The following is a 13009-nucleotide window of genomic DNA, read 5'->3' on the forward strand; positions in this document are numbered from 1 at the left end:
AAACAGAATTTGAAGATTTGGAAAATTCTCAGCCTACCCATATTGTACATAATGAGAAAGCTTGCTCTGGAGAGAACACCAAAGGACAACTGTTTATACGATCAACCATTTCAGTGGAAATGCTGACAGCTTGGATTGAAGGGTACAGAGATGGGACAGAATGAAGAAAGGCTATCAGGCTTCTGGAATTCTCCCAGAAGGAAAGGGGCAAGACAGCTGTCAGGAAAAGGGAAGAATAATCCCGGGGATGGGACAACTTTCTTGGTTTTAGAGGGCAGGGCTCCACCCAAGGCTGAGGAGGGGCACCACCGTGGTGGGCCCAAAGGACAGAGCATCTAGCCAAAGAATGTGATTCTCAAGCATTAAAATCTAATGGATTTTGCCTTTCCAGGTTTTGGACTTGTTTGGAACTCTTTACCCCTTTTTCCCTTCCAATGTTCTCCCTTTTGCAATGGGAATGTCTATCCTATGCCTGTCCAAACATTACATATTGGAGCAGATAACTTGTTCATAACTGGAGAGGAGTCCTGTTCCGGGATGAATTATACCCAAGTTTCACCCATCCCTGATTTAGATATTTAAGATGAGATTTTTGAACTTATGAGTTGATGTTGGAATGGGTTAGGATTTTGGGGGTGTTGGGATGGGATGAATTTATTTTGCACGTGAGAAGGCATGCATTTTGGGACTAGATTGTTATGGGTTAAACTGTACCCTCCCAAATTCGTATGTTGAAGCCTTAACCTCCAATGTGATGGTATCTGGAGTTGGGGCCTTCCGGAGATAATTAGGTTTAGATGAGGTCACGAGGATAGGGCCCTCATAATGGGATGACTGCCCTTATGAAAAGAAGAGACACCAGAGAGCTCGTGTGCGTGTGCTCACAATCTCTCTGCCACATGAGGCAGCAAAAAATCAGCCATCTGCAAACCAAGAAGCACGTTCTCTCCACACCCTGACCACGTGCACCCTGATTTCAGACTTGCAGCCTCAGAACTGCGAGGAATAAACTTCTGTTGTTTAAGCCACCGAGGTACAGTATTTCCTTACGGTAGCCTGAGCAGAGTAATATGGTGACATTATTTGGGATCAGGATCACTGCAGGTGTCATTAGTTAACTGAGGATGAGTCAGTAGTTGGGCCCTAATGCAGTATCGCTCATGTCCTTAGAAAGGGGGAAGGTGTAGACACAGAGACAGACACAGAGAAAGGATGATGTGAAGCCAAAGGGAGAAGACAGCCATCACCAAGCCAAGGAGAGAGGCCTGGAACAGACCCTTCCCTCAACAGCCCTCAGAAGGAACCGGCCCTGCCAACATGCTGATTTCAGACTTCTCGCCTCCAGAACTGTGAGACAATAGATACCCTATTATTTAAGTCACCCAGTTCTGTGGCATTTTGTTGCGGCATTCCTAGCAAACGAATGCATACCTCTGAAAAACCGTGAGTAACCTGACCTCCTAATGGGAAGTACAGAGCTTGTGGAAATCGTGATTGTGTGGGGAGAAGCCAGACACGTTGTTATAATAACAACTAACCGTCTACGTTGATGTTCTCCATTTTAATAAATGAACAGAGGTTTGGGGAATGAACATTTGCTACGACTAGAAGGATTCAAAGTCATGAATGTACTAGTCATTCTTCTCTGTTACGGATATTTGAAGGTTTGGGTAGCTATTGTTTATGCAAAATACTGTAATTTCTTTTCACTGCACTCTGTATTAAATTTAGGTTGAAACTAACACTTGTATGGGACTTGGTATTTTAGAAAAATATCCAATATGTTCTTTTAAAATAATGCCAGATGTCCACATTAATTTAGATATTGGCTGATACAATGTATTATTTTATGACAAACAATGCAAACTAAGCTGAATATATTATAAAACTTAAAAATACTATTATCAAGACCTTTTAGGGTTGATGATATTAAAAATATTGATTTTATTTTCAGCAGTAAGCTACCGAATTCAAGTATTTGGTTTTCAGTTACAAAAGAAAGTACTTTAAAGACTATGATAGAAACTGATGTCAATGCTTTTAATACAATCTCCATAGCAACATGGGAAGGAACAAAGTCTGGTGGACCAAACGAAAGCCACAAACTCTCAATTTCAACCCTAGCATTAACTCACCGCAGAAAGCCATGTTTATATCTTGGCATTTCATCTTTGCTATAAACACAGGCACTTCTGGCTTTGCTCAACAAACGGGCATTGCCTAAGTCCTATGTACTGGATATATTCATTTTATTAAGCTAATACTAACATATTTATGTTTTTGAAACAATGTAAGATTATTCACACTGAACTGAATTTCTAGGTTGTAGCAGAGCAGTAACAGTGAGTAAAATATTCAAATACTGAACACAATCCCCAAATTTCACATACAGATAACACAAAAAAATGACTTCATTTGAAGGATCTACTTTATTCTCACAAATTAATTACCATGATAAAAAGAGAGTTTATCTTTTTGAACAGGTATTCAGAAGTTTATCAGCTACTGACAGAGTATCCTGACCATACGGAATTGTCTTCATTTTCGTATTTTCAGTAAGAAAATGTCCTCTAGAAAATTATACAATAATGCATAAGGGTTTTACTATAGTTTAATGAATTATGTAAGATTAACCTATGATGGTATCTTACTGATATGAAGAGCATTTGCTAAAAACACACACACACAAGAAATTTTTAAAAGTCTCTGAGCTAAAAAAAAAAAAAAAGATTAAAATAGTTAACTTTTACTTAGTATTTATTATATGCCTGGGCTCTTTCCATGAATGATCTCATTTACCCTCACGATGACCTTGTTAAGTAGATATTGTTATTATGCTCGCTTTATTAATGAGAGGCTGAAGCTCAGAGATGTTCAGTGCCCGGCCCAAGGGCTCCCAGTGGAGGAGTGGGAGTCAGGGCTTGTGCACCTGACCGCAACACACTGTGCCGACTCCATCTGTTCACTTTATTCATGGACTAATACGCTCAGACACTGACTCGGTGCTTTTAACTCTACTCTAAATGGCATTCCACTACATCTGGCGATGTGATCACCTCGGACTGGAAGTAGCAAATTTAGAAAGGTTTGGAAGAAGGCTTCTTGTGGGCAGGCACAACGAAGCAGGAAACACTAAAAATACAGAAAGTGGAAAGAGGAACTGAAAAGTCTAACAAAACAGGATTATCCAGGGTAGGAACAAGATAAATGCAGTTTTTCAAGAGAGTGGGGTAGACAGATAGTAGAGAGAACTACCGTTTGTTGAACACCCATTATATGTCTAGGTTTTACTTTCACTGTCTGCTAGCCCTCACAATGCCCCAGCCCCCAGAAGCCTGTTCCACCCCCATTCTGAGACTCAGAGAAGTTCAGCAACCCCAGGCTCCCTCCTCATTCTCTAAAAATGCTTACAAAGGAAATGCTTCTTGGCCCTGAGTAGGGGTAACAAGTTATCTGAAAAAGTTACTAACCCAAAACACCATCTGATGGATAAGTGAGGTGTTAACAGTGTTTTTTTTAACTTTGAAAAATGTAAACTTAGAAAATCCTAAATTTAGAGTATCTATATGCTGAGGTTGTGCTAATGGGGGATTTTTCATTTGATGTCCTAATTTTAATTGTCTGGTTTTCTTTTTTTAAACTACCAGTATAGGGGTTTTTACTTGGTGAACATTCTTAGCAAATTCAAGGCACTGTGCCAAGAAATAGAGAGTGGCAAGAGAATGGCATTTGGAAGTGTTAGAAATTCAAAACAGAAACACACACACACAGGCACGATATTCAGCCATGCACTTTCAGTGAGCCATGCCAACTAACTAGAAGGGCTGGGCTGGTCCCATTATATAACAACTATTTTGTTCGTATGTTCCTTATTGCCTAAAGCCTATTGTGAATAGGGGAATAGCAGGAAAACGCTCCTACAAAGAATGAGCTACTCTAAATAATATATACAATAAAACTGTTCTGTATATGATCAAAAAAGTAATAAAGGGAAGTCCAGTTTTCTCGTGATGCTGACTATGTGCTTTTGTTTCGTTCAGCTGTATCTCAGGAAGCACCCTGTGCACCTTGACAGCTGCTGACTTAACAATACTTTCATGCATGGCCTCCCCCCCTCGCCCAGGTGTAAGCCCTGGTGCCCACTTAGGCATGATTACCCCTGGTGCAGCCCTGCCATCGGCGTCTCTCTCAGGGGAAAGAGCTTGGGGTAGACAATTGTAAACATGGGCTCACTACACCGGTGACAGTGCCCCAGGGGGCAGTGCAGCAGCTCCAGGAGACTTCTGGGTAACGAGATTGGAGACAGAAAGTTCAAATCTGGAACACAAGAGAAAAATCCTGCATGAATAAAAAAAATCAGATTTCCTTAAACGAGGCTTAAAATATGTTTGTTACTAAGTCAGTTCAGTTAGTTAAAAAGTATTGCATGTTGAAAATACTGTTATCTGATAGGCACTGAATTATTTGGAAATGAAAGATTTTTTAATACTAAGAGAAATACTTTTTTGATGGTAAGAGAAAAATCTAAATCTACTCTAAGAGCAAATAGAAGCTGTCCTGAGATAGAAGCAAGAAAAGAGTAAGACCAAATATTCTTTAAGAACAAAGATAAAAAAAAAAAAAAAGGCATTAATTTACCCAGAGAGGGTTTGTAAAACTTTCTATGGGAGACTGAGAATAAAAAAGGACTGGCACCGAAGACTAACACTGACTGTCATTAACTTCCTAAATCGATTGGGCATTTAGCATTACTCAAGCCAAATTATATTTACTGAAAAGAATGAAAATGGGAAACAAAGAAATCAAAAGAAAAGAAAAATAATGAAACCAAGCTTTTCCTTGTTTCACGCCCGTTAACTGTCATTTATAGAGAGGGTGCCTCGTTGTCAGCCTGGCCTGAGCTATACAAAAGAAATGTTTAAAGCAAAACATCCCAGTGGCCCAGGCAATCTTGAGCACAAGTGTCCACTGGATTGCCACGGATGGTAAACATCCAGAAGACAGAGAGGGAAATGGTCACAGCGAGGGGAAACCTAAAAATTACTGACCCATCTCTGGGAAGGAAATACTAATGATCTTCTCATCCTTTATATCTGTCTGGACTTTATCAATAACCATTTATAAAAATGGAATTTACCCATAGGTGAATAATTACAGTTTTCTTTTTAGTATTGAAAAATAATTTTGTGTTAGACAGTCCTAGAAGGTTAATAGGAGATGTTTTTGAATGGATCTTTATTTTTTTTAAAGCAAAGACTAAACATTTAGCAGTTTTAAAAACACTTGGAATGTGTCTTATTAAAATTGCCTACCGCTTTCTTAAAGCATCTCCAAGATCCACAGCACAACACCCATGAAATCTACATACCGCCAACTCCTCTCCAAACCAAGAGCTAACGCTCTGTAGTAATACTGCCTGAGACTCCTGGTGTTTCCTCCCCTTTAGGTAGGTCATTCCTCAGATGTGAGGAGGCTGCATGGCTAAAACCTGCTCTTCTGGAAGGTACCCCAACTTTGCTTTAAGGATAAGCCTTTGGCATTTTCTTTCCCTACTCAAGGAAAGTGCCTCTGCCAGCCTTCTCGCTTCCACCAGATATGTTCCCAAACACCGATTTCCTTCATTTAAACCACATGGTTTAACTTTTAACCTCAGTCCTTTATGACTGAAGCCCACCTTTTCGTGAATACTCCCCTGTGTCTGTAGGGGGTCCTGAAGGGATCAGTGCTGATAAAATATTAAAACCGTTTTTTTTTTTTTTAACTAAGAAAAGTCCCATTGCATAACAAATGTGACTGTACTAATGCCACTGAACTGAGCCTTGAAAACTGGTTAAAATGGTAAATTTTATGTTATGTGTATTTTACCACAATAAAAAAAATGGACACCACAGTAGGGGGCACGAAGCACAATTTCTTAGTTCACCAGGTAAGAGGCAGAAGAAGAGAAAGTCCCAGGTACCTTTAAGAAAACTGTGGTAGGTGTGATGGAGACGCCTCATGGCCAACTCTTGCAGAGGCAGGACATGATCGTTCTCTGTCCCTATGGCCTTCACCTCGGTGGGGAGGAAAACGGTGAGCTGCCCCGATGAGAAAGAAAGCAGCTTCACCTCGGAAACTTGAATGGGAGCACCACAGCTGCAGAAAGACACATTCACAGTAGTATTAGCCAAAAAGGAAAAGAATATATGTGCCAATAAAGATGTGTTAATCAAAATATACATTTAAAATCTTAAGACACTGCTGAATTGCCAGAATTCTTTTCAAAGCGAGCAGATGCTAGCCTGGGCTCCTTACTAAAGCCTGGCACAGAGACGTAAACTCATCAGCTGGAACTCAGCTACAGCACTGCTGAGGGCCAGTTCCTTCCAGGAAGGACAAACTCTGAAGGAACTTTCCTTCCTAAGAGCTACACAATTTGCTCCGGAAGCTGCCTTTATCCTCATTTTATTACCCTTTCCAAGTTCCTGCTTATTGAAATTTTCAAAAGGAAAAGGGAAAAAGAGTAGAACTCTGTTAAGTTATAGCACTTTGGTTTAACCGAATTTTTGTGGTGGGGGAAGAAACCCCACCAAGCAAATTGATTTTTAATGGTATAAGATAACTTCATTGGATCCTTCCATAAACTGTGGGGAAAATCTTCATAGAGAAGCCTACTGAATACACGAAGTTATATCCTAGGCCCTGCAACCACTCGTGGCCTGAAGGAAGGCAGAGGCAGCTTTGTTCCTACAGCTGCACGGCTGCCAAAACTGGGGAGTCTGACCTCAATCTACCTCCTGTCCGGGACCCACCAGGTTACCTAAAAGTCTCAAGACCTTTCTTCTCTAATGACAAACAGGTGCCAACAAACCATGGCTCTCCAGATACCACATGAGGTAATCTCTCTGCCCTCGACTAGAAACAGGCAACGAGGGAGAGGGCACAGGCTTGGGCTGCAGAAGCCCCGTGGCTCGTTTGTTTGAGGTGCCTTCGCTTGGTCATTCCTCCCACCAGAAAATGTCTCCAGAGCATCAGCTCTACACCAGCCATTTAAAGATACTTAAAATCAGACAACAAAAAACCAAAAACCAAACAAATTGACTCCCTTCCCTTGGAAAATGTAATAATTACAATATAATTGTTCTAATGTTGGGTCAAGGAAGACAGGGTGACCAACCATCCAGGGAATTAGGGGAGATTTTTACAGAGGAAACAATCTCTGACTCAACTGACTTCACTCAACCGATTTCCCCACCTGGCTCGACAGAAAGACCTTCAGAAGGCTACTCCAGGACGCCCGCCCGAGCAAAACCCATGTCCAAAAGGGAACCACTATTTCAAATTTGAACATTATAGTTTGGTTTTGCCTTTTTCAACAGCATGACATAGTCTGTCTCTGACTCCTTTTGTCAACATTGTATTTCTGGATTCATCCATGTTGCTGCACGTACATTTTCATTGCTGTGTAGTAACCGATAAAAATGTGGACCGTTGCCAGTGTTGGGCTATTATGAACATTTTTGTGTGTTATTTGATACATATGAGCATACAATCCTGTTAGGTACATATGTAAGATCAGAACTGGGCTTATTATAATGACGAGAGACAGAGGATGAAAAGGTCAATATATAATAAAACAGAGTGAGAGGGGAGTGAGAGCTGTATTAATCAAAGTAAGTCTGAGGAGGTGCCATCTGAGCCGAGACCCAACTGAAGAGAACAGTTGAATCGGGGAAGAGGAACTCCATCACAGGATGACAGGCACCTTAAATTGAGGACAAGAAACTAAGAGTTCAGGGAGTCCAAAGCAGCTAGAGTTTGCAGGAGAGAGTTGCACAAAGAGAGAACTCTGAAGATCTGCAGAGGGTCCCCCTTGAGTTTCGGATGAGTATTGATCAGCACAGGCATGTGAGGAAACTGTCTGGGGCTGGAGAAAGAACCAGCTGAAAAGATGAAAGGTTGATCTTTTTCATGCAGGGTTGAATACAGTGCTTGTTCTTAATCAATCAGACTTGAACCTCACAGTTCATGATGCATTAGGTAGGGTGCATGGAAGGGTGTTATCTCAGTAGTGGGGAATAATTAGCACTAGACTGAACATTATTCTATTCCCATTTAACAAATCCTAAAAGCCCTATCTGAAAAAATAAAACTGTTTCCAGTGAACTTAATTGTGTCCCAGAACATATATCAAGAATAGTTGTATGAATACAAAAATATCCAGTATTCGATGGGGTAAAATTCACATTGTCCAGCATCCAATAAAAAATTACCAGATTTTCCAATAAGCAGGAAAATATGACCTATAATGAGAAAAATCATGCAAGTGAAATCAACTAAGAACTGATAGATGTTAGAACTGGCAGTAAAGGTCATTATCATAATAATTATAATTACTGCCTAGAACAAGGACATGTTACGTACAGAGCTCTCATCTAAAGAAACTGGAAATAAAAGAGCAAATTAAAACTTAACAGAAGAAAAGAAATAAAGAGCATCAAGAAAATCAATGATACTACTAGGTATTTATCCAAAGGATACAAACATAGTGATTTGAAAGGGCACATGCTCCCCAATGTTTATAGCAGCAAAGTCCACAATAGCCAAAATACGGAAAAAGCCCAGATGTCCATTGACAGATGAATGGACAAAGAAGATGGGGCATATATATACAATGGAATATCACTCAGCCATCAAAAAGAATGAAATCTTGCCATTTGCAATGACGTGGATGGAACTAGAGGGTATTATGCTAGGCTTAATAAGTTAGAGAAAGTCAAATACCATATGACTTCACTCATATGTGGAATTTAAGAAACAGAACAGATGAACATAGGAAAAGGGAAGGAAAAATAAAATAAGATAAAAACAGAGAGGGAGGCAAATCATAAGAGATGCTTAACTATAGGAAACAAACTGACGGTTGCTGGAGGGGAGGTTGGTGGGGGGATGGGGTAACTGGGTGATGGGCATTAAGGAGGGCACTTGATATAATGAGCACTGGATGTTATATGCAACTAATGAATCACTATATTCTACCCCAGAAACTAAGAATACAATATGTATTAACTAACTTGAATTTAAATAAAGAATTTTTTAAAAAAGAAAATTAATGATATAGAAAACAGGACAAAAAAGAAAAATCAATTAAAAGTTAGAACTTTGAAAAGATCAATAAAATTGATAAATTTCTAACCAGCCCAATCAGAGAAAAAGACACAAATTACCAATATCAGGAATGAGAATGGAGACATTGCCCGGTTTCTATAGATAATAAAAAGGCAATAAGCAATTTTATGCCAATACAAAGTCCTTAAAGGACAAAAACTACCAAAGCTCACTCAAGAAAGAGGTAAGATGAACAACCCTATATTTATTAAAGAAGTTGAATTTGTAGTTAAAATGTTGGAATACTTCTCAACTCATTCTCTGAAGCCAGCATTATCCTGATACAAAAACCAGACAAACACATTACAAGAGAAAAAACCCAAAAAACCCCATCACTCTTGAAAATAGTTGGAAAAATTTCTAAACAAGATTTTAGCAAATTGAATTCAAGAATGTATCCAGTCACTATGACCAATAAGGTTTATCTTACCAATTAAGATTGCATTAATATTAGAAAATCAATGTAATTCACTATACTAAAACTTAAAAAAAGAAAAACCATATAATCATTTCAACAGATACAGAAAATTTGCTTAACAAAATTCAACACCCATTCAAAAAAAATCTTAGCAAATTAGGAATAGAAGGGAATTTATTCATCTGATAAAAGCTATTTATGACAAAACAACAGTTAACGTTATATTTGGTGAAAGACTTTTCCCAATAAGTTCAGCAAGACAAACATGTCTGCTCTCACTACTTCTATTTAACATTGTACTGAGCTTACAGCCAGAGTAACAAAGCAAGAAAAAGAAATAAAAGGCAACCAGATTTGTAAGGAAGAAGTAAAACTGCCTTTATTCCCCAAAGGACATTACTGTGTATGTAGAAAGTCCAACAGAATCTACCAAAAAAAAAAAAAAAAAAAAGCAAAATAAAACAATAAGAACAACAAAAAACTTCTGGAACTATTAAGTGAGCTTAGCAAGTCTGGAGCACACAAGGTCAATATACAAAATTATTTGTACTTCTATATGGAAAAACTAATCGTTGGAAATTGAAAAAAAATTTAAGTGCTATATACAATAGAATGAAAAATATGAAATAGGGATAAATCTGACAAAAGATGCCCACGACCCATTCTCTGAAAACTACAAAATACTGCTGAGAAATGAAGATACATATTGTGATCGTGGATTGAAAGGCTCAGAACTGTTAAGCTATTAATTCTCCTTAAATTGATGTATAGATTCAATACAAAACCACAGCAGGTTTTTTAAAAAAATATGAAACTCTGATTCTAAAATTTATGTGGAAATGCTAAACAATTAGAATAGCCAAACAACTTTGGAAAATAACTGGAGGACTAATACTACCTAATTTTAAGATTTACAGTAAAATTATGGTCATCAAAATGATGTGGTACTGGTGTCAAAACACACCAACAGATCAATGGAGCAAAGAGAGTTTCTGGAAATAGACCCACATATTATAAGGTAAACTAATTTTCAACAAAGGTTCAAAGGCAGTACAGTGGAGAAAGGATATATTCTTAATAGATGGTGCAAGAACAACTGCATATCCATATGCAAAAAAAAAAAAACTTCAGCCATACCTGTCCCATATACAAAAATTAACTCAAAATGAATCATAGATCAAAATGGAAATCCAAAACTTAAAAATTCTAGAAGACATACCAGGAAAAAAACCTTTGTGATTTGGGTTACACCAAAAGCAAGATCCATAAAGGTACAACTTGATAAACTGGACTTTATCAAAATAAAAAGTCTGCTCTTTAAAAGGCCCCATTAAGACAATGAAAAGACAAGCCATGGACTGGGAGAAAATATTTGCTAAGTATATATAAGATAAAAGACTTGTATCCAGAATCTATTAAAAAACTTTCAAAACTCTGTAAGAACACAAATACCCAAGTAAAAATGGGGAAAAGACTTATATAGACACTATGCCAAAGCAGACATATGGATGGCAAATAAGATAAGCAAAGATGTGCATTCTTATTCAGTAGAGAAATGCAATTTAAAAGCATAATGAAATACCACTGCAGAATAATTAGAATGGATAAAATTTAAAAGACTGACTATTCCAAAAGTGGCAAAAATAGGGAAGAACTGAAAATCTCTTATACTGAGGTGGGAATATAAAATGGTAGTTATTTTTTGAAAGTTTGCAGTTCCTTCAAAAATTAAGGAGATCTTTGATCCAGACTCTCTAGATATTTATCCAAGTAAATTTAAGATGAGGACCATTAAGGGACAGTCTATATATGTCTATAGCAGCTTTATTTGTAACAAAGTCAAAAATTAGAACCAACACAAATGTCCACAGCAAGTGAATGGAAGTAATGGGTGGTGTATCCGTAGAATGGAATTCCACATGGCGATAAAAAGGAATGAATTACTGATACACACTACATCATACGTAAATCTCCAGATCCTTACGCCGAGTGAAAGAAGCCAGACCAAAACAGAGAATATATTGTTTGATTGCATTCATATAAAACTCTAGAAAATACAAATGAATGTACAGTAACAGAACATAGATCAGTGGTTGTCTGGAGATAGGATGGGGGTAGAAGGAACAATTACTAAGGGGCATGAGAAAACTTTGGGAGTGATGGATATTTTATTATCTTAATTGTACTGATGGTTTCAGAGGGGTGTGTGTGTGTGTGTGTGTGTGTGTGTGTGTGTGTATGTGTGTGTGCGCTATATATAGAGATATATACTAGAAAAAGCAAAGCAAAAGCAAAGCAAAATAAATACAAAGTATGAATAGGATACTGAAAACCTAAGAGCTGAAATTGATGAAAAGGAAACAAAGAATAGAAAGTATAAATAAACCCAAAAGCTGGTTCTTTCAAATAAAAATGTGCCTGGCATGTACTGATTAAAGGAATGAGAGAAATTAAAAATATACAACATCAGAATAAAAGAGCAGCTGGGGTAACTGGGTGGTGCAGTCATTAAATGCCCAGCTCTTGGTGTCGGCTCAGGTCATGATCTCAGGGTCATGAGATAGAACCCCATGTTGAGCTCCACGCTCGGGGCCGAGTCTGCTTAAGATTCTCTCTCCCTCTGACCCTCTCTTCACTCTCTCCCTCAAATAAATAATCTTAAAAAAAAAAAAAAAGAATAAAAGAGGAACTAGTAAGACAGATATGAAAGAGATGAACAGATTTATAAAGAAGTTTCACTTCTTGTGATGGCAAGCCAGGTAACAGTAACCAACTGAAGACAATATCAAAAGCTGGATCAAACATCTGCTTTAGCACCTCAGAGAGCATTCAGGAAAAATTACAGAGCCAAGATCCAAGACAAGACAGAACCTGAGGAGCAAACCAGCATTTGGGGCTACTTCTTTCCTAAGGGTGTTTGTCAATTACTGAGAAGACTGCTTGGAAGCAGAGCGGCATTTCATAGCCTAAAGGGAGCTACAGGGACAAAAATTGGTGTCCAGAGCCCACTAAGGCAGATGCAAGACTGAAAAATCATCCACACAAAGGGCTCCTGGAGTAAGCAGGAACTGAAGGTACAGGCCAACTCAAGGACTGAGGCCTAACTTCAAATCATCTCAATTTCTGAAATGGATTTAAAACTGCCAGCAACTGAAAAGAGGCTGCAAACAGCCAGAAGGTCATTATATGGGTCAGGGTCCAGTTGGGAGGCAAAACCACACCGGGAATTTGAAGAGGGAAATTGTAAGAATTGTTAAGCAGAAAGAAGCCTCTAGAATTTAGGGAGCATGAACAAGAAAGTTACTTGGAAAGCTCCCCGCCTCTAGAGCTATGTGGGGGGCATGGCCGCCACAGGAACACGCAGTGCTGTGGAGGCAGTCCACAGAAGTAGCCCGTCAGGTAGCAGAGAAACTTGCTGGAGAGACTGGCCTGCTGCTGGAGGTG

The 13009-nt window shown here is 38.6% G+C and overlaps 1 protein-coding gene across 5 annotated transcripts in view; it reads right to left on the minus strand.

Moving 5' to 3' along the window:
• Window positions 1–13009, minus strand: part of LRRC28 (leucine rich repeat containing 28) — a 168640-nt gene that overhangs the window by 16758 nt on the left and 138873 nt on the right. For 4 of the 5 annotated variants that reach the window (XM_026510365.4, XM_026510366.4, XM_026510370.4 and 1 more), the window contains 2 exons: window positions 5960–6135; window positions 4158–4317 (listed from right to left, as the gene is read on the minus strand). In XM_026510365.4, the coding sequence (XP_026366150.1) occupies window positions 4158–4317; window positions 5960–6135 (336 nt within the window). Of the gene's footprint in view, window positions 1–4157; window positions 4318–5959; window positions 6136–13009 lie in introns of those variants that run through there. The other variant, XM_057303811.1, reaches the window with a different exon arrangement.

This window comes from Ursus arctos, unplaced genomic scaffold (assembly GCF_023065955.2).
Source record: "Ursus arctos isolate Adak ecotype North America unplaced genomic scaffold, UrsArc2.0 scaffold_28, whole genome shotgun sequence".
NCBI classification, from domain to species: Eukaryota; Metazoa; Chordata; class Mammalia; order Carnivora; family Ursidae; genus Ursus; species Ursus arctos.